The sequence below is a fragment of the Orcinus orca genome, chromosome 19 (assembly GCF_937001465.1).
Source record: "Orcinus orca chromosome 19, mOrcOrc1.1, whole genome shotgun sequence".
NCBI classification, from domain to species: domain Eukaryota; kingdom Metazoa; phylum Chordata; class Mammalia; order Artiodactyla; family Delphinidae; genus Orcinus; species Orcinus orca.
This window is the reverse complement of record NC_064577.1, coordinates 19,231,291-19,251,067: the sequence shown is the minus strand read 5'-3', so window position 1 is coordinate 19,251,067 and position 19,777 is coordinate 19,231,291. Positions and strand designations below refer to the sequence as shown.

The 19,777-nt window shown below is 62.0% G+C and overlaps 2 protein-coding genes across 21 annotated transcripts in view; one reads left to right on the top strand and one right to left on the bottom strand.

Annotated features, from left to right (window-relative positions):
- Window positions 1-8,569, top strand: part of EPN2 (epsin 2) — a 77,599-nt gene extending 69,030 nt beyond the window's left edge. For 8 of the 12 annotated variants that reach the window (XM_049701979.1, XM_049701980.1, XM_049701981.1 and 5 more), the window contains 4 exons: window positions 962-1,135; window positions 1,403-1,489; window positions 3,467-3,679; window positions 5,944-8,569. In XM_049701979.1, coding sequence (XP_049557936.1) covers window positions 962-1,135; window positions 1,403-1,489; window positions 3,467-3,679; window positions 5,944-6,242 — 773 coding nt within the window. In that variant the 3' untranslated portion in view covers window positions 6,243-8,569. The remainder of the gene's footprint in view (window positions 1-961; window positions 1,136-1,402; window positions 1,490-3,466; window positions 3,680-5,943) is intronic. The other 4 variants (XM_049701986.1, XM_049701985.1, XM_049701988.1 and 1 more) reach the window with 4 other exon arrangements.
- A 1,014-nt stretch (window positions 8,570-9,583) lies between these two features.
- Window positions 9,584-19,351, bottom strand: B9D1 (B9 domain containing 1). 9 transcript variants are annotated; one of them, XR_007473491.1, is made up of 9 exons: window positions 19,213-19,308; window positions 18,578-18,691; window positions 17,675-17,743; window positions 16,184-16,295; window positions 12,642-12,738; window positions 11,799-11,861; window positions 10,347-10,871; window positions 10,034-10,101; window positions 9,753-9,822 (listed from the first exon to the last, which is right to left on the bottom strand). XR_007473491.1 is itself a non-coding variant. In XM_049702007.1 (8 exons), the coding sequence occupies exons 1-8, from the start codon at window positions 19,273-19,275 to the stop codon at window positions 9,680-9,682; spliced, it is 729 nt and encodes a 242-aa protein (XP_049557964.1). In that variant the 5' UTR covers window positions 19,276-19,308; the 3' UTR covers window positions 9,584-9,679. The 9 variants fall into 9 exon arrangements, 8 of the variants coding, with proteins under 8 accessions (XP_049557964.1, XP_004266849.1, XP_049557967.1 ...); XM_049702007.1 differs by lacking the exon at window positions 10,347-10,871 and having other exon boundaries at window positions 9,584-9,822; XM_004266801.3 differs by lacking the exons at window positions 10,347-10,871; window positions 18,578-18,691 and having other exon boundaries at window positions 9,584-9,822; window positions 19,213-19,351.
- Between the last annotated feature and the right edge of the window lie 426 nt (window positions 19,352-19,777).

Sequence of the window (19,777 nt, the reverse complement as noted above, 5' to 3'; positions counted from 1 at the left end):
GCCCGAAAAGCACAAATTAGAGGAAAATCCTGCTGCGTTCTACTCCATCCAAGTGAGAACTTCTCTGTTCATCAAAAGATTCCATGAGGAGAGTGAAGGGAAAGGCCACAAGTTAGGAGAAGGTGTTTGGAACTCAAGGAAGAGAATCAGCACCCAGACGTGGAAGGAACCCGTCAAATCAATGAAAACAAAAAACCCAAGGGAGGCGGGTAGAGACGGGACCAGGCCCCTGGTGGGAGAGGAGGCGTGAGGGGCCTGGGAAGGAGCGAGCTGATGCCCGTGTCTGCGGTGAAGGGCCGCGTGTGCAGCACAGCGACAGCTACACCAGCCGTGCCTTCTGTCACAGGATGAAGTATTAGACAGCAGTAAACAACACGTTTCAGCTGCACACCAACGCAGCTCAGTCTCCCGGATAAACCTCTGCGTGAACACAGCCGCCCCCGAGAGCACCCCGACGGTGTGTCTGGTAGCACACGGCTCAGGGGCCTTGCACCGCTCGCCCCCTCGGCCCCCTCCGTGGCGAAACCAGAGCTCGTGGAGGGAGGTGTGGACGACTGGGGCAGGCGCGGGGGCCACGCAGTGGTCGTCTGAGATGCTCCGCGGGGAGAGCAGGTGCGTGGGTGCTCTGTGCAGGTGGACGGATGCACGCGTGCATGCACGACCCACTCCCCACCCTGCACAGGCCCGGGCGTTGGAGTCTGTCCCATCCTTCAGGGAGTGGATGTGTTAGCGCACAGCTGTTTGTTTGATCCCTCTCCATGCCGCACCGCGTGTCTGCTGCGTGCAGGCAGGGAGGACGCTGCTGGGCAAGCTCTGCTGTGGCGGAGGCCGCGGGGGCTCCGTGCTCCCTTCCCCAGGCGCTACCCCCAGGGTGCTCCTGTGGCCGCAGGTCCTCTCCCTCTCACCCCGGCTGCCCAGCCCTTTCTGGGAGCATCTCTGAACCGACCCCGCCTTCCCACAGGTGCCAAGCCAGCCACCTCCGTCGACCCATGGGGGGTGCCCACCGGAGCCGGCGCACGCTCCGTCCCCAAGGGCTCCGACCCCTGGGCCGCCCCGCAGCAGCCAGCCCCCAGTGCCGGGAAAGCCGCTGACCCCTGGGCCGCAGCGTCAGCCGCCAAGCCCGCGTCCCCCTCTGGTGAGCCCCCCGCCCCCTGGCCCCTTGGCTTCAGTTTGGGGAGGGGGAGGTGGGGCAGGGGCAGCCGAGAGCCCTGCTCTGCGTGGGGAGGCCCCTCCCGGTGCCCACCTTGCCCACCCAGGGACCCCACACCCCCGCTGCCCCCCGACTCTCCGGGTTCTCCCCCGTGAGGGCTACAGACGCCGGCCTATCTCTGGTCCCCCACGATGGGGAAGCACGTGGCAGAGAAGTGGAGACACCGCACAGCCACTGCCGCTCTCTCCTCAGGGGCTTTTGATCTCTTCAGTAATTTGAATGGTACAATTAAAGATGACTTTTCTGAATTTGACAACCTCCGAACTTCAAAAAAAGCAGGTACGTAACGGCGGTGGTGGTGGTGGTTTCTGTGCCGTCCTGTGCCCCTGACCAGCCCCGTTGCTGCAGGCATCACAGTCAGGAACCTGGCGACTCCACGCGTGTGCACGTGTCTGACCTGGGAGCCGGGGGTCTGACTCGGATTCACATTCACGGGGCAGCGGCGGCAGGAATGCCCTTGAGCTTTCTGTCACCCTCTCCTCTCCTCCAGCCACCTCTGTTCCTCGGCCTCGCGCCCTGGGCCCTGTGGCCGCTGGCGGAAGCCCACTGCCCTGGCTCCCCGGCTGGCCCAGCGCAGCCCTGCCGTCTCCACCAGCCTTCCTCTTCCTAGCTCCCCAAAGGCGCCCCCTTTTCCAGACCACCCGGCTCTCTGTGTGGGCAGGCATCTGTGACGCACACACGTGCACGCACGCACGCATGCACATGCACGCTCTGCAGAAGACCCTGCTCCTCCCCGAGCGCCCCTGGGCTGGGAGGGGTCAGGGTCGGAGCGGGGCGAGAGACTGGGCCCCGAGGGGCAGAGGGAGGGGGCTGGATGCCCTCTTCACACAGCCCTGTGGGGCTGGGGACAGAGCCAGGTGGCACCTGCCTTCCTCAGGGCCACCCCTCCCATCTGCACCGAGCAACTTTCCTCCTTTCTCTCTCCTCTCCTGGCTTCCCCGCTTCCCGTTTCCCACTGCCCCTCCCCCGCCTCCCCCAGCAGGCAGGGCTGGGCTGGCCTAAGGTAGGAGCAGCCTGGCACCCCTCACCGCTCCCCCCCCCCCCCGCCCCCCAGCCCTCTCAGCTCCAGGGGCCCAGAAGCAGCTTAGAGCTGCTGCTTCCCCGGGTTTCTTTTGCCGCATTAAAAAAGCAACAAGATTCCGTGTGTCTCTTCCACAGGCCAAAGTACAACCTAACTGTCCTTGCTCACTCCCCACCCCTCAGGGAGAAGCCTAAGCACCCTTCCCTGGGCCTGTGAAGTATTTACCCCAATTCTGGAGGTGTTCCCATTGTAGAAAGTGTGGGAAAGTTTATGGAAGACAATGAAAATCATCTGTAATTCTTCCATCTACACGTGGCCACTGTGCTCCCTCCCAGCACTTTTTCTGAGCTCTTACGGATGGAGGGAGTCGAATCCTGCCCCCACCACTTTTTTTTTTTCCACCACTTTTATGGAAAAGCGGATTGAGAACATTTTCTTTCAACATTACGAATTCTCTAGAAATAGCTTTGTAGTATCTCTTTGTAAGGCTCAGCGACAAGTTACTGGGTTCCGTAAGATATTACAGAAAAACCCGAACTTTTTGGCCAACCCAATATTTAATCATTAATTTTGGGGAGGGCATTTTAAGTTGATTTCAAGTTGTGCTAAAGTAAATAATGCTGTAGTGAACATCTCCGTGCTTAACCCCCTGCTCACACTTTGCATTATCTCCTGAGTCTGGGTTCCTGGACGTGGGGCTGCTGAGTGCAGAATCGATGGTTCTTCGGGACCCGTGTCCCCATCACCATCTCACAGAGCAGAGCAGCCGAGCAGAGCAGCCACGTTCCTGCCGGCCTGCCTCAGCACACCCTCTGTTGGCTGAATTTTTGAAAGTCATTTGCTTTCTTCTTACTGTCAAGCAATTCATGTTCACTGTAGAAAATTTAGAAAATGAAAACATTTAAAAAAATGTGAACTACTCATGTGTGGCCACCAACCCAAAATGCCATCTTAATATTTGTGGAGATTGTGCTGCACTGTTCTGTCCCTGCTCCTTCCTCATCGCGCCTTCCGTCCCTGGACTCAGGTCTGGTTGTACTTGCCCTGCCCTGTGGCTGACCGTGGCTCCAGGTTGGGGCTGTTGGAAATAGCACTGCAGCGAACGCCCCATTCCTTGGGCAGCCGCACGCATCCCCGGCGAGTCGGCGTCTGGGGACATCGGGGTTTGCTCTGGACGCTTCGGGGTTGGATGAGCCCTCCAGGCTCACCAGCCCGTGTGTGTCCTTGTCTTGCAGCCAAGGCGGCGTCTCCGCCGGCCCAGAACAGTGGAACTACCAGCCCCGACCCCTTTGAGTCCCAGCCCGCGACCGTGGCCTCAAGCAAGCCCAGCGGCACCCGGAAAACCCCCGAGTCCTTCCTGGGCCCCAACGCAGCCTTGGTGAACCTGGACTCGCTGGTGGCCAGGCCAGCCCCGCCGGCGCAGTCCCTCAACCCCTTCCTGGCCCCAGGTATGCTTGCTTCCCGGCCTTCCTCTGGCCGTCTGCCCTTCCTGGGAGCAGCTCTGGGGCAGGCCTGTGGGCGCTGACCTCCCCTCCACCTCTGCGGGTGACTCCTCCCTCGGGGACCGCAGGCGGCGACCAGGCTCAGGGGCGTGCTGGCCCCGGCTGAGCAGTAGCGGAGCGCCGGGCGTCCTGGACCAGCCCTCGCGCCTCTCTGTCCTCAGTTGAGACCGCTGAGCAGAAGCTGCCCCTGACTTGGTGCCCCAGCCAGGGAGACCCTTTAGCGAGCGCCAGTTTTAGGTCAGCTGGGGGCGCATAGTGCTGGGGCTGAGGGGAGGAGCCTGGGTTTGCTGCCCAGCAGCCCCGTTTTCGGGTTGAGGGTAACTGGGCTCTCTGCTGGGCCATGCTCCAGGGACCCCAAGAGCCCTCACTTCGCCCCTGCTGCTGGATTCTGCCTTATCTGGGGCTGGACCTCACCCTTGACCCCAAGCCCGTCCTCCCTGCTGGTGGGCTCTCCACCCTCAGGAGCTCCACGTGGGCTGCAGGACAAGCCCCAGCCCTCGAGTGAGTGGCCAGGGCCTCCGTGTCCCGTGCCCCCGCCCACGCCAGCCCCCTGTGCGCTCAGCCCCTCAGCTGCGTGGGCCGCTCTCTGCCCCCCGCCCACGCCAGGCCCCTGTCTGCTTAGCCCCTCAGCTGCGTGGGCTGCTCTCTGCCCCCCGCCCACGCCAGCCCCCTGTGCGCTCAGCCCCTCAGCTGCGTGGGCCGCTCTCTGCCTCCCGCCCACGCCAGCCCCCTGTGCGCTCAGCCCCTCAGCTGCGTGGGCCGCTCTCTGCCCCCCACCCACCCCAGCCCCCTGTCTGCTCAGCCCCTCAGCTGCGTGGGCCGCTCTCTGCCTCCCGCCCACGCCAGCCCCCTGTGCGCTCAGCCCCTCAGCTGCGTGGGCCGCTCTCTGCCCCCCACCCACCCCAGCCCCCTGTCTGCTCAGCCCCTCAGCTGCGTGGGCCGCTCTCTGCCCCCCGCCCACACCAGCCCCCTGTCTGCTTAGCCCCTCAGCTGCGTGGGCTGCTCTCTGCGCCCTGCTACACGTCCTGTTCCCTCTGCCGGGACGTCTCCCTCCTCTTCTCCGGGGCTGGGGATTCGGATCCCCCCTTCGCTTCTCAGTCTGGGCAACCCTCTTCTTGAGGAAGCTCCCGCCCTTCCCCAGAGTTTTCCCAGAAAGGCCTTGGGCTCCCCAAGGGCAGGAACAGGTCACCTTCAAGGTGTTTGGCCTCAGACCTGAGGACTTGGCAGGCTGAGGTCGGGGACCCTCTGGCAGAAGCGGTGTGTGTGTGATGCCTGGGTCCTGCCCGGCCGTGCGCTCCTGAGGTGGGTAGGGAACGTGGTTGCCACCAGCGGGGGTGGCTCCAGGGCAGAGCTGGCCGACAGCCAGGGGTCTGCCCCGAGGGCCCCTGCAGGAGCTCCACTGCCAGGCCATGGGGGGCCGGTCAGGGCCTGGGGGCTACAGCCAAGATGCAGGAGGCTCTGGCAGCCCCCTGGCCCTCCAGGGCCATCCTCCTGGCTCTGCCCCTTTCTGGTCCTACTCTGTAGTCTAGTCTGCTCATCTCTAGCCAGGGTGATCTGATCTGCACAGCCCTCTTCCCAGGGCTCTGAGGAGCGACTGATGCAAGAGCGTTGGGGTGCCCTCGTGAAGAGCAGGCGGCATCTCCTCTGGTGACCTGGGGTTGCCTTCCTGGCAGCCTTTGTGAGCAGGGGCTGGGCCGAGTTGGAGACTCAGTGCCAGCAGCGCCCGTGGTTTTTGGCCAGGGTATCAGTAGATGTTTCTGCTGAATGAGGGGAAGGTTTTCTGGTATGAGAGGAATTCGGGAAACACTGGGCAGGACGGAGCTGCATCTGCTTCTAGACTGCAGGACTTCTCAGAGCCTTTATTATGCCAGGGTCCCCAGGTGCAGGCCGCCCTGCGCTTCCCGCCTCCCCCGTGGCTCCCCTCTCTCCCCGCACCTCTCTCCTCTCCCCTCTCCCTCTGGTCGGAGAGCTTGGCTGGCTGGCTGGCTGGCTGAGAGAACGAGGGAGGGCGCCCGGGGTGCCAGCCCGGAGGAGGAGCTGGGCCCCGCGAGCCTGACCCCTCGCTGGGCTCCTCACGGCCTGAGTCTCCCAGTCCCAACACCAGGCCCAGAAGGGCGGGCGGGCTGCCCCGGTGGCCGCTGTGCCGGGGTCGTCCAGGCCCAGGCATGCTGCAGCTCTGACCGCGGCCGCCCTGCCCGCTCTCTCTCCAGGTGCCACCGCGGCCTCAGCCCCGGTCAACCCCTTCCAGGTGAACCAGCCGCAGCCGCTGACGCTGAACCAGCTGCGGGGGAGCCCGGTGCTGGGGAGCAGCACGTCCTTCGGGCCCGGCCCGGCTGTGGAGCCCGTGGCTGTGGCCTCCGTGACGTCCGCAGCCTCCCACCCAGCCCTGGGGGCTGGCGGCTCCTCCCTGCCACCGCTGGGCCCCGCTGCGGTGAACATGGTGGGCAGCCTGGGCGTCCCCCCATCAGCAGCTCAGGCCACCGGCACAACCAACCCGTTCCTCCTCTAGTGTCCCCCCCCCGGGACCCGCCGCAGAGCATCCGTGCCGAGGACGCCAGGCAGGGGCTCTCGCCTGTGGAATGGGGTCTGAGAGTGGGGTGGGTGTGCAGAGGGTGTCTTTGCGGCCCTGGCCCTCAGCCTGAGGGTCGAGAGGTGGCGGGCTTATTGAGGCGTCATCACGCGGCACGTGGGTCCCCGAGCCTGTGTCGGGCGGGAGGACCCCTGACCCAGCCTGGCCGCAGGCCCGGCCCCCGTGGAGATCCGCCAGCCCTCGGGGGCCTTGGGTGAGGAGGCGGCAGTGCTCAGTGCTGGCCCAGCCTCAGCCCCGGGCTTCTGGGAGCCCCCCTGCCCAGGACCTGGCCCCCACCCCCAGCCCTGGCGCCCCCCCGGGCGTGGACGGGGTGGAGTGCGGGCTCCCTCAGACACTGACCTTTGGGGGACGCGGTTGTGCGTATTTTACTTTTCTTTGACTCGTGTGTGAGTTCAAAGTAAACGCCACCACCGTGGAACAACTCTTGACTTAAACCCACTAGAGCAAGCTTTAAACTAACCTGAGCGTAACCCTGCCACGTGCTCCATGCTTGTACACGTTTGCACAGATTTTGTTTAGTACAGTTTCATATTTGTTTGCAGAATTATCGAATAGTCTTTTTTGGCTAATATTTTTATAACGTCGTTCTTATTTAACTGTCTAGTTTTGATAGAATTTGCCAGGTCTGGCTGGGTTAAGATATTGGCCGCGTCACGTTAGTGGTGTAAATCCTCTTATTTATGGTTTTAACTCTGTAAGAAAATTTAAATAGGAAGAGACAAAAAATGCCTTATGGAAAAACTAAAGCAAATTCTTTATAGGAAAACATATGGGAATTTGATTATGCATAAAAGATGTTTATTTAAAAGGAAAAGAAAACTACAACAGTAACAAAAAATCGTAGCCTCCAGTTGCCTTTCCCTTTAACTCCTTTTCCTGGTGGATTACCAAACCGTTGACTTTCAGCCTTTTTGGCTAGATCCTAAGAGAGAGGCTATTTTTCTTACTGATGAAGCAACGTGAAGAAAGTTAAAGACAAAAAAAATCTAACATATGAATGTGACTCACCAGGTTTTATCAGCTAACTCCTTTCTGTGACTGAAGGCACGCAGTTAACAAGACTTCGTTTACAGTGGGAACGTGGGAAGGAGAGGCTTCTGGAACCCTGTGTCTGTGACCCCCTCTATCTTACTCCACACTCAGGGTAGAGGTGGGGACAGCGGCGGGGGCGGCATGTCGGGGGCAGCCCAGGCTGACAGGGGGAGGGCCCAGGGCTGGCCCCGACCTACGCACCCGCCCTCCAGACACCCGTTGCAACGTAGAAGTAATCATCTCTTACTTGGCAGAGGAAAAAAAATCATTCTCACCCAGAAGAGATTTTTAGCGAACGTGCACTAATCTTACCTCCCTCTCCCCTGCTTTCCTCACCCCGCCCACCACTATAAAAAAGTATTAGGTAAGTCACAAATGAAAGACCAGAAGAGACTTGCTTCTCCCCAGAGCAGGGCCATTTCCCCCCGAGTCCTGTCTGTTTGGTCAGCCGGCCTGGCGGGCACCTCAGTCTCACTCTACGTGGCGGACGTCTCACCTCTAGCACCAAGGGCAGCTGACAGCTGAGGGTCTCTCTCCTGGGGGGATGGGGCCCCTCCCCCCTCTCTGGTTCCAGGAGCTCTGACCCTTGGCGCTGGGCACGGGAGGCTGACTCAGAACTGCCTGCTCAGGCCACTCCTGTTGCCATGTAGAAGAGCTCACCTGTGCTCCTGCCTGGGGCTACCCCCGGCCCAGAGCTCCTGCCCAGCCCGACACCTGGGGCTGGACCATGGGCTCCAGAGTCATCCACGACGGCCCTTCCGGCCTCTCCCAGCAGCCTGGGGGAGGGTGGGGCAGGGCGGGGCTCGGGGCAAGGTGCTCCCCCGGGAGGTAGGGGCCGACCCCCTCACAGGGCACAGGACCACGCTACTGGGGTCATGATTCCTCGTGAGAGTGAGGGGCCCTTCCCGATGGGACTTTAAGGCCCCGATGTCACAGCCAGTGGCCCACCCAGGCCCAGGCAGACTCCCGCCCAGCTCCCGGCTCAGGCCCACCCCCAGGCGCCTCGTCCGTGTTGCCCGTTGCACTGATCATGAAGCCACTGGTGCTGCCACGCGTGTGGGACACATGCCATCAAGCTCCCTCCTGCCGGGCACCGTGGTAGGGGTGTTGCCCAGCCGTTTTCTCAGTCCCAGGGGCGGGTGGCCGGTTTGGAACTTGTGTTGACTGTTGATACTTATTTACTGTATAAATATAATTTATCATTTGTATCACGACGCGGTTTCTGGCTGTGTCCTTCCCCCGCCCCCACCCTTATCAATCTGGAGGCATCGGGAGAGGCGCGCTTGGGAGCTGGTTCCTGCCTGGAGTCCAGCTTGGCCTGCGGTTCACAAGGCCACCGACCCGGTCTCGGTGCCTGTGTGAGCCTGAGCGTAGGGGAAGGAGGGGGCTGGGGGCTGCCGGGGGCACAGGCCAAGATCATTACAAGGGAGAGGGAGGGGGCTGAGGAAGAGGCCATGTCTCGGGAAGGGCTGTCCGTGTGGTTGGTGACGTGCCGGGGCCACTGGACGAGCAGACAGGTGGTGGAGTCTGTGGTGGACGTGGTGTGGTCTGACGGCTGGGGCGTCGAGGGAGCTGGGACGGGGACGCAGGAGATGCTTCTGCGGAGCAGCGGGGCCAGAGCGGGGAGGGAAGGTTCCACGTAAAGAGGGTCAGGATGCTGGGGATTGGCGGACGGTTCCAGAGCGCGCAGTGAGCTGGGGGCCCTGAGTTTATGGGGGAACTGGGACAAAGGCAGGTCCCCGTGACAGCCGGGCAGTGGGTGGTGGCTAAGGTGGGCTCTTCAGGCTGCGGGGCTCCCCTCAAATCCTGCTGAGGGGAGAACCCTGAGCAAGCCCGGTGTTCTGGCCAGAGGGCTCCCCGGAAGCGGCCCGTGGGGGGTCAGGTGGCCCGGGGGGGCCGAGGGCAGGCGGGGCTCCCCCGCCGTGGCGCTGCCCACCTTGGGGAAGCTTGCAGCCCGTCCTCTGGGCTGCCACGGGCCTCTCCATCCAAGGGAGGTTCTGCCCGGCTCGCCTGTCTGGTGGACAACACGCTGGTTTTAGGGACGAGCGTGTCGAAGTGTGAGGGCCGCCCAGCCGTGGGCCCGGGATCAGGCTGAGCCCAGGCTCGGCTGCTGGCTTCTGTCCTGGCACAGCTTCCACCCCGGGCTGTGCCCCCCAAGGCCCGCGCCAGCCCCGGGGCCCTGCTCCCAGGGCAGTTGCTGCGGGGAGAGGAGCTGCCCCAGCCTGGGCTCTGTGAAAAGGTAACACTTTATTACACAAACACCGGCCACCCCCGACGCACGTCAGGCAGGTGGGTCGCTGGGCCGTCCCAGGGGGCCGATGCCTTCACCGGGAGAGGCCCTGGGGTGTGCTGGGCCCTGAGACCCCCTGTGTGTCCGGAGGCCCGGTGTCATAGCCCAGCTTCCTCATGTCCTTGGTCACCACGTTGAAGAGGAGAGTGACGAAGCCCTGGGAGCGGACGCGGGTCACTGAGGACAGAAGGGCAGCGTTAGCTGGGCCCACGCCCCTCACCGGGAGAAGGGGCTGCGGTGGGGACGGGGGACGGACGGACGTGGCAACCCCTCCGGGCTGGGCTCTGCCCCCGCATCTGTGTGCTGGCGGGTCCCTGGCATCCAGCCATCTGACTGCGGGGGGCCCACCTGGTCCCACCTGCCCGGGGGATGGGGGGTCAAGTTTTACCTTCCCGGCCTTCCCCTTGAGCCACCACCTTGGGGTCTGTGTACTCGGGCCGCCGTCCCATGAACCAGCTGGGAAGATAGGAGACAGCCTGAACCCAGACAGAAATCCCAGAAAGGTGACAGCAGCCGAGGTGGGGAAGGCGGGGCCCTGGGACAGTGTGATTCCCCATCCTCCTGGGGAAGGAGGGCCCCAACCCAGAGCCCAACAACCAGCCCTGGGGTGGGCAGAGGAGCCAGATCTGGGCTCTCCACTGTCCTCTGAACAGAGCAGGACCCAGGATGTCACTTCCATTTCTGAGCACCGGTGTTCTCACCTTAATGGGGACGTGATAATGGTCCCCTACCCCATGGGGCTCCAGCCGTAAAGCATTAACCTCTTGACATCTGAGCCTCCCACCCAGGCAGAAGGTTCTCCGCACCTCAGAGCAGGCCGCGGACACGCAGTGAGCCAGTGAGGGGCTCGGGGCGGGGGGGGGGCAGGGAGGGGGCGGGAGGGGGCACGGGGGTGGGGAGGGCAGGGGGCGGGAGGGGAGCAGGGAGGGGGCAGGGGGGGCACAGGGGGTCATGGAGGGGAGCCTCGCCCCCTCCCTGCACCTCGGTTTCCCCATCGGAGGAGCAGGGCTACGCGGCACCTGCCCCCAGGCTGCGCTGAGGACCAGCCCGGGGAAGCAGCCCCCAAGGGCCCCGCCAGCCTGGACGCTGCTGCAGGGGCCCTGCGGGCGCCTTGAGGCGGAGATGTGCCTGAGTAGCTCGTGCAGCGGTGTCTCAGGGAACCCTTTCTGCCGTGTGAAGAGCAGATTGGAGGATCTGCGTGATGGCCCCAAAGAGACTAGGTCCCACTGTGAGAAAGTTAATTTCTGTGGTTTTAAGCCACCAAGTCCGTGGTAACTGGCTGCGGCGGCTACAGGAAGTGGCCGCAGGGAAGCAGGCAGCCAGCAGGCCGAGGAAGGACGCCGGAGGCGGAGGCCCAGCAGAGGGGATGAGAGAAGGGGCTGCTGGAACACGGACCCCTCATCTGGGACGACTGTCCATCCAGCTGCCTTCCCCCATTTCCGTAACCCAAGCACACACGGCCCAGCCCAGGCAAGAGCCCCTCCGAAGGGCGGGAGACGACCCCCTGCTGCCGCCTGGCCGGCAGTGAGGGCTTTCCCAGCAAGGACCCCCCCTCCCCAGGGAGGCCTCACACGGGGGCCCGCAGCCCTCCCTCGGAGCTGTGGGGCGTGGAGCAGTGTGGACACCGGGGTGGTGCTGTCACCTCCAGCCGACCCTGGCCCTTCCCATCACGGTGGCTTCTGGAGGGCTCCCAAGGGCAGCAGGCGCCTCAGAGCCCAGGAAGCATCCTCCCCCGAGCAGGGTGCCGGCCAGGGGGCCCAGGCGGTGCTACACGTTCCCCTGGGCCTGGCCCACCACCGGGGAGCTGAGCTGACCCAACCCGAGTCGGTCAGCCAGGCCCAGCCAGCCCTCCAGCTCCTACTCGGATGAGGGAAGGGGCCAGACGCCTCGGGCTTGGTCTCCCTGCAGGCCCGTGTGCAGGCCCCACTGGCTGCCCCACCAAGGTCACTACCTCCTCGAGACCGAGCTGCTCCCTGCGCCCCGAACCCCGCCGGCCCCGCCCTCTGCTCTAGTCCCTGCTCAGCTGTCACCTCCTGGCAGAGGGCCCTTGTGTGAAGCCATCCAGCACGACATGGCAGCGGGGGATGTGACAGCCCTCCACCCGACCGCTGAGGCCAGGAGTGGCTGGGGGGATGGGTGTGCAGGAGACTCACCTGGTAAACTTCTGCAGTTTAGACACAGATTCTGGGACAAACATGGGGATGGTCTTTTTGTGCCTGAAACAAACGTTTTCACAGACAGCTGTGCTGAGCCACGGAAAGGTGGCGGAGCCTTCTGAGCCTCCAGCGAGGGGTGGCCAAGTCGGAGCCGGAGCCCCGCCCCAGGGCTGCGTCCTCTGAGAGCCTTGTTTCTTTTGAAGGGTCGAGAGGATGCTGAGGGCTACAAACCAACCCTGGCTCAACTGTGCCCCTCACAGGGCCCTTGTCCTTCTCCAAATATCCCAGCGCGCTGCCATCCTCCAGGAAGCCCCTGACAGTCCCCTGGGCCGCACCCGGCTGTGGTCACCCATCCCCCGTCCCCCTTCCCCTCGCACCCTGCACTTCCCATCTCAACACCCCTCAGGTTCGCCTGCTGGGCCTCCTCCATCCACCTGCTCTGATGGAGTCCTCACCCCTTAGGGTCGGCTGACCCTGGCCACCCACCCCGCGCCTGGAACACGGTGCCTGTACCCTGTCACCATGCTTGACAAGAGAGAGCTGTGTCTCTCCATCTGTGCCCACTACTCGGGGGGGCCTGCGAGGGCAGGTCCGTCGTCACACGTGTCTGACACGTGTGTCCTCAGGCCAGCAGCGAGGGAATGAGTGTCTGAACTCCGACCCCAGCTGCCCTGGAACTCTGGCTGGGCCCGCCCCTCTCGATGCCCCAGGACACCCCCTCCCAGGTGTGGGCCACGCCCCCACGCCAGGGACCCTCGCACTCCCCGCCTCAAGGTGAAGCATGCCCCGGGGTGAGCCTCGCGTGGCCCGGCGAGGGACCAGGTCGGAAGGAGGACCTACCGTCCGGGTGAGAAGGGCACGTGCACCGCCCCGTAGCCTCGGACCACGTCGTTCCCGAACATGTCCGGCCCATACACGCTAAGCACGATCTGCGGCCCTTGCGAACGACAAGGCAGGGGTCAGCCTGCGGGCAAGCCCAGGGGAGGTGCAGGGTGGAGAGCAGGGCGGCGGGCCCGGGAGCCCCCAGGTGTGGGCCTGCAGGGAGGTGGGAGAGCAGAGCCTGCTGGCTGGGCCCCGTGCTGCCCCGGTCCTGCCACTGGACAGGCCCAGGGAGTGCACAGGGACCCGGGGGTGTCTGCGTGTGGCTCAGGGAGGCCCCGCACCCCCTTCCTCTCAAGCACTGCCAGTTCCCACTGCTCCCTGGGGTACATCCTCGGGAGGCGGGGAGGCCCAGAGCTGGCCGGCCTGCCCAGCTTGGACCCGCGGCCACCGGACAGCCTGTTTCCTCGTCCTCCAGACGCCCGGGCTCGGGCCTGACGCAGAGGAAGTGCTCCCCGGTGCTGGGGGACGTCTGTTCCCTCCCCGTCACCGCCTCAAAGGTCATCACTCCTTTTCCGTAAGGTTTCACCGCCAAAGAATGCATCCCACACGTGGTCCTTTGGTTTTGCCCAGGTTGTGAACTTTGTATGAGTGGAATCGTATGGTACGTAGATTCCTGCATCCAGCTTCTTGGATTCGGTGTTTATGAGACGCATGCAAACCGAGTCACGTCTCCAGGGCAGGAGAACTCGGTCCTGTCTGGCGGCCATGGACGCCCGGGCTGCGTCTCCTTCTTGGGACAGCGCGACCTCTCGTCACACGCGCACCCGTGTCTGCCCAGGCCGCGCATTCACTCGAGCTGCTTCCCTGGGGGCACCGCACCAGAGCTTGGCGTCCTCAAGCTTCCTAACTGGGCTGTTCTGGTCCTGAATCATGGCCGCTCACTTTGGCTTTAATTTGCATTTTCCTAATTGTAACTGTTCTTCCTAAAATGAAGTTGAGACCTCGTCCTGTTTCTTGGTCACTCGGACGTCCTTTTGGGCGGTGCCTTGCTCGAGCCTCCTGCCCAGTTTACAACTGGATGGTCTCTTTTCACCCGTAATGATGTCTTTGGGTCACTAGAAGCCCTAAGTTTAACAGTGGAACCCGCAGATCTGCTCCTGTGAGGAGTCCTCATTCTGGTGCCACGGTTCCCGCCTGCGTGGAATCCTCCTTAAGCCGTATCATCGTGCTCTTCACGTTTCCGTGCGTGTATCCATCTGGGATGGACTTTGTGTGCCTGATACAAAGCAGGGATCAGGCTGCACTTTTCTTCCTGCTTGTATCCAGCTGCCCCAGGACCACTTCTCAAGACCCCCTTCCCCTCCTGCTCTGCCCCTTTGTCATGAATCAGCTGCACATGTTCAGTTCTGCCCTGGGCTCCCTACAGATCTGTCTGTCCTGGTGCCAAAACTGCTCTCGTGATTGTGCTTTAGAATCACAGCTTGATAGCTGGTAGAACAGGTTATGTTTGATATTACTGGAAAGAATTTATTTTTAAAATATCAATTTCTACTTTTTATACAGAATAGAAAACACATTCTATTTTTATACAGAAAGCAACTGATTTTTTAAATAAATTTATTTACTTATTTATTTTTGGCTGCGTTGGGTCTTCGTTGTTGCATGCGGGCTTCTCTTGTTGCGGAGCACGGGCTCTAGGCGTGCGGGCTTCAGTAGTTGCAGCACGTGGGCTCAGTCATTGTGGCTCGCCGGCTCTAGAGCGCACGCTCAGTAGTAGTGGTGCATGGGCTTAGCTGCTTCGCGGCATGTGGGATCTTCTCGGACCGGGGATTGAACCTGTGTCCCCCGCGTTGGCAGGCGGATTCTTAACCACTGCGCCACCAGGGAAGCCTGCAACTGATTTTTGTATACTGATCTTATATTTGGCAGTCATGCCCCCTTAATAATAATTTACTGTAGGTTATTTTGGAAATGCTACATAATCACGTCACCTGTGAATAATGACAGGTGACATGATTCTAATTCTTATACCTTTGAATTGTACAATGTTGGTGGTCATGACAAGCATCCTGATCTGACAGAGAGATCTTTCAACATCTCACTAAAATAAGTGATGTCTGCTGAGTTTTGTGGATAGCCTTTATCAGATTAAGGAAGCTTCCCTCTACTCCTGGCTGGCTACAGGTCTGTCATGGATGCGTGTTGAATTTTATCACGTCTTCTCCATCGCTGGGGGTGATGGCAACTTTCTCTTTAACATAGTGAGTCTCACTGGTTGACTTTAGATGTTGCACGAACTTCTTATTCTGGATTAAGCCCTCCTTGCTCACGACAGATCACCCTTCTGGGGTCCTGTGAGGCGCAGTCTGTGGATGTTTGGCACCACGTCCAGGGCGGGGAGGAGGGCAGCCGGGCCGCAGGCCAGGGCGGGCTGTTCTCTCAGAGCTCTGAGGTGGCAGGATCTTCCTGGCTCCTGGGTCCCCAGCCCAGAGCGGCCGACAAAAGTCTCGGTCAGCATCTCGATCACCTCTGCTGGAATCAGCAAATACTCCCAGGGGAGCTGTGGCTGGGGGTGTCTCTGGAGCTCTGCTTTTTTCCTGGGTCTTGGCCTCCTAAAGTGCCATGACTTTGCTACCTGTCTGATGCCTTCAAGTAGTTTGTTTTCTGGTTTTGCTTTTTAATATTTTATTCACCTTTCCTAGCCGTCGTCAGCAGGAGGAGATTGGTCCTTTATCTAGTGCCCTGTTCCAGGAAGCCTATGGAAGTTTCTCATGGATGATGACAACAGGATGGCAGTCCCCGCCCAGGAGGACAGCCAGGCAGTCTCTGCTCCAGACCCTCTGTGCCCGGTAAGCCTGAGTCCCCGCCACACGCAGCATAAGGCCTGGACCGTGAAATCAGATGGACCTGAAATCAAATCCATGCTCAGCTACTCAAGGTAAAGCTGAAGGCAAATGATGTCACTTTTTTGAGTCTCAGTTTCCTAGACGTGGAGAAGAATCTACCTACCAGATAGGGTTACAAAGCCTGGCCAAGCCCACATAGGGAGAGTATTCACGGCCCCTGTGGAGCGAACCCCAGGCTTTGCACACAGTTGGCGCTTATTAAGGGAGAGTGACTGGTAACTGCCAGGTAAGGTAGAAAGCAAACACTGCAGGTGAGGAGGGCTTTGGGAAGGTCAGAGAGAGGTAGGATGAGGGCCAGGGCCCCCGGGCAGAGAGAAGGGCAGGGACTTGCAGGAGGAGCAGGGCGCTCGGGTCTGCAGAAGCACAGCTGTGACGGACAGGGGAGAGCTGTCAGGGCAGGCCTCCTGGCCAGACTACTGAGCCAGGCTCTGCCCTTTGCAGGCAGGCGCCACCCAAGGCTTCAGGCCGGGCCTCACCGGCTCTGTCAGAACCTCAGGAAGGTCAAATGCACACAGATGAGCAGGAAGGGGGCGGGGAGGAGGGGGAAACTGCCAGGTGGCTGAGAGCACGTGACAAGGCTGGTCGAGGGCCCAGGGGATGGGCAGGGAAGGTCCATGTGTGGACACGGGGGCAGGACGAGGCCCGTGGACTCACAGCCGTAGGGGTTGGTGCTCTTAAAGGTGACGTCGATGGGGAAGTTCCACACCAGCGCGCGCCGCGCATCCTGGCTCTTGGATGTGATCTGTGAGATGCCCTCCTCCAGCCCCTGCAAGGACGACAGTGACGGCCAATGTCCCAGTTCCACGCCCCTCCCCTCCCTGGGCAGCAGCTGGGAGAGCTGTTTCCTTCACCATCTTCTGCCAAACGAAGGGACCTGAGACGTAATGGAGGGGCTCCCAGGTCTTTGAGGGTTTTCATCCATGAGGGCCTGGAACCTCGAGGCCCCAGCCCTCCCCCGGTGCCCGAGCTCCACCTGCGCCTCAGCCTCACTGAGGGGACGGTGTCGCCCTCTCCCCTGTCACCATCGGCACGTGTGTGCGTGTCACTTTCTTGGTTACAAAGCAACGCCCCTTGGCCCTACGCCCCCCCACCCCTTTGTTCCCAGCCAAGCTTCTTAACAGACATGTCGACACTCACCAGCTCCAATTCCTTCTCACTTTGCATCCCTGAACCCACCCCAATCTGACCTCTGGCCCCCACTCTACCAAAGTGTTTCTGTCAAGTCACCAGTGGCTCGGCTGGCTGTGATGTGGTCCCTTCTCTGTCCCCATTTCACTGGCCCCCCACCTCCCAGGTCAAACATGCCAGGCACACCCCCCGCCTCAGGGCCTTTGCACACTCCGCACCTTCTGCCTGCCTAGTTCTTTCCACAGCCTTCCACGCGGCTTGTCCCCTCACCTCCTTCAGCTCTGTGCTCGGCTGCCGTCTCCATGAGGCCTTTTCTGGCCTCTCATCCCTCCCTTTCTTGCCTCTGCTTTCCCCCAGCGTGTCACCAGCCAACAGCCTGGAGTGTTTACTGCCCCGTGTCTGTCTCCCCCTCAACACGTGCACCCAGCAAGACCGGGGCTTCCCTGGCTCTGTTCACCACTGCGTCCCCATCACCAAGAGACTCGGCACCTATCGCCTAGCGGGCGCCTGGAGGACAAGCGCTGTGGTCTCAGCTGCACAGGGGAGGGACCGGGCTCCGAGCAGCCGTGAGGGTCGCCCCAGTGCCGCGCAGGCAGTAACGTGGTGCGGGCTGAAGAGGCACCATCGTCCCCCTCCTGGTGGAGACAGACCATTCCTCGGGGACTCTTGGAAGGAGGGTTCCAGAGTCTCCCCACAGGCTGAGGAGACCGGCAGTGCAGTGAAAGGACCTGCCCACCCGCGCTGCCCAAACATCCCTACTTGCTGCCACGCGCCAGCTCCCAGGACAGGGCGCGCGAGCGAGCACGGCCTCGGGGGTGGGTCAGGGAGCACCGCGGCGCTGCATTCTCTGCCCCAGCTTCACCAGGAACAGACTTGCATGCGGGTCCCCCTGAACTCAGCGTCCACCTCTCAACCAGTTCTGAACTGGGAGGGTAACGGGTGTGATGGAGCCTTCAGAGACCCCCCCCCCCCAGTCACGAAGGCCGTGAGTCTGGGAGGCCAAAGGGCCCAGCTTACCGCCGTGGGGGCCCAGTCCTGGCCATACACGAAACAGTACTTGCAGTAGAGATCGTCATACTCAGGAAACTGTGGAGATAAGCATACACAGCTTCTGCTCACAGGGACTCACGCTGAGACCGACTGCTGGCCAGGCAGGTGCGGCCACCAGTAACTCCGAACGTGAGGCACCTGGTGAGGGGGGGGCGGGGGCCGAGAGACAGCAGGGGGTGTGGACGTGGCATTCAGCGGAGGGTCTGGGGCCCAAGATGTGGGCGAGTCCAGGGCCGCTACTGCCCCTGGGCCTTTGCTCAGGCTCTGCCTTCTGTATGACATACCCTTCCCATTCCTTCACCTGGAGTTCTCCTGCTCACCCTTCAAAACTGATCCTTCAGGGAGCCTGCCCTAACTTCCGGGCCGTCCTGGGGGGCCACTTCCTAGCTCCCGCAGCCCCTGGTGCTTCCCTCCATCACAGCACTGACTGTTTATTTCTCTCAACCCCATTAGACTGTGAACAAGGGACAGGTGTGCGAGCTTTCTGTGTCCCCAGCACCTGGCACAGGGGCAGGCACAGGAGCAGCTCTAAGGAAATGGTGCTGAAGTGAAAGGTCTGAGAAGGCAGGGTGCTGTTAGGACACACAGAGCAACATATGCTTGGCCTGCTAGAGGAGGGGCCCCGAGCAGAGGGGGAGGAAAAGTGGGGATGAGGGGGCTGCTGAGAGCACAGACACATGTGACCCAGCCCAGCTGAGGCCCCTGGTGGGACAGAGCAGAAGAGGGGAAGCGGGTCTTGGGCACTGGGTCAAGGGGGAGGTGGACAGAGTGGGAGACTGGGGCAGCGTCCCTGATGAAACAGGAAGGCGGGAGATGCCCACTAAGAGGCCCCAGCAGAGCTTTACCTAAACCATCTCAGTTAGTCCTCACAATATACTCATAATATTTTAAAAACAGCCTGGAAGGGCAAGTCCAGCAAAGCTCTGACATCAGACCAGGTTTCAAATTCCAGTTCTGCCACTGCTTTTGGGCAAGTTTTCCCATCTGTAAAATGAGGGTGCCAGTAATACCTACTTCACAGGTTGTTGTGAGGATTGACTGAGCGGGGCTGGGCATGGAGGCTGGCATGTACTATGTCTTATACACAGAAATAACAAATGGTTCGTAGGACGTGCTGGGGACTGGAGGGTAGCGTCCCCTTCCGTCCAACAGACACCGCCCCCGCCCCCCGCCCCGACCGGGGCAGCCGCCACCATCGCTGCATCAGATCAAGCAGATCACCTCCCTTCCAACCCGCTCCCGAGCGCCTGAGAGTCGAGGGCGCGGGGCCTCGCTGCGCACGGACCCGCGCGGGTCGCGTGGGGTGGAGGCCCCTGCCCGTGACTCCACGCGGGCTCGGCCGACTGTGGCCTCGGCCTCGCTCAACCCCCCCAGGCCTGTTTCCACACCGCACATGGGGCGCAGGGTTCGCGCGACCTCGCACCAAGCCTCTCACACGCTGGCTCCCTCCGGCGAGGCTCGGCCCTGGGGGGACGTGCGGCCCCGCGGAGTCCACGGCCGCTCACCTGGGCGCTCTCCACCTGCCCGTTGACCATGAGCAGGAAGACGCTGGGACCCGCGGCCGCCATAGCAGGGCTGCGCGGTTGCTAGGAGGAGCCGGGTTGCCCTGGAGACGGACGGCGTGGCGCGCGGGACAAGTTTCTGGGAAGCGGGAATCTTCGGAAAAGCGAGCGCATGCGTGCGGCGGCGCGGCGGGAGGCGGGGCTTCGCGGGGAACGTCGGCGCGAACTCCGCGGCTATATTGTGTCTGTTGGTGCGGGACCCAGCACATCCCTGGTTCAGGTTACCCCACGGGAAGTGTGTGTCCACTCAGACCCGGCCCCACCAGGCCCGTGGGAGGTCTTGAGCCGGAGGCGACGACCACCGCAAGTGGGGCTCAAGAGCGAGGCCCCCGACAGTCGGGGTCCGGCCCCGGTTCCGAGAGTCCGCGTGGGACCAGCAGCTGCCTGAGTGGGGTCAACGGATGCTCCCTCGGGCCTTCTGAGACCCTCGCCTCCCAAAAGTTTATTAGACAAACCTGGGAGGGACCTGGAGAATCCTTAAACACGCGCCGGCGCTCCTCCGCGTGGG

Bases quoted from the DNA above. Each gene is read 5' to 3' on its own strand.
- B9D1 (XM_049702007.1), bottom strand. From the start codon at position 19,275: ATGGCGGCCGCGGGTCCCAGCGTCTTCCTGCTCATGGTCAACGGGCAG. The intron at 12,739-16,183 runs GTGAGTCCACGG...GTCGTTCGCAAG, and splicing joins GAGCACCAACCCCTACGGCT to GGCCGCAGATCGTGCTTAGC. The intron at 10,102-11,798 runs GTGAGTCTCCTG...CTATCTTCCCAG, and splicing joins AAACTGCAGAAGTTTACCAG to CTGGTTCATGGGACGGCGGC.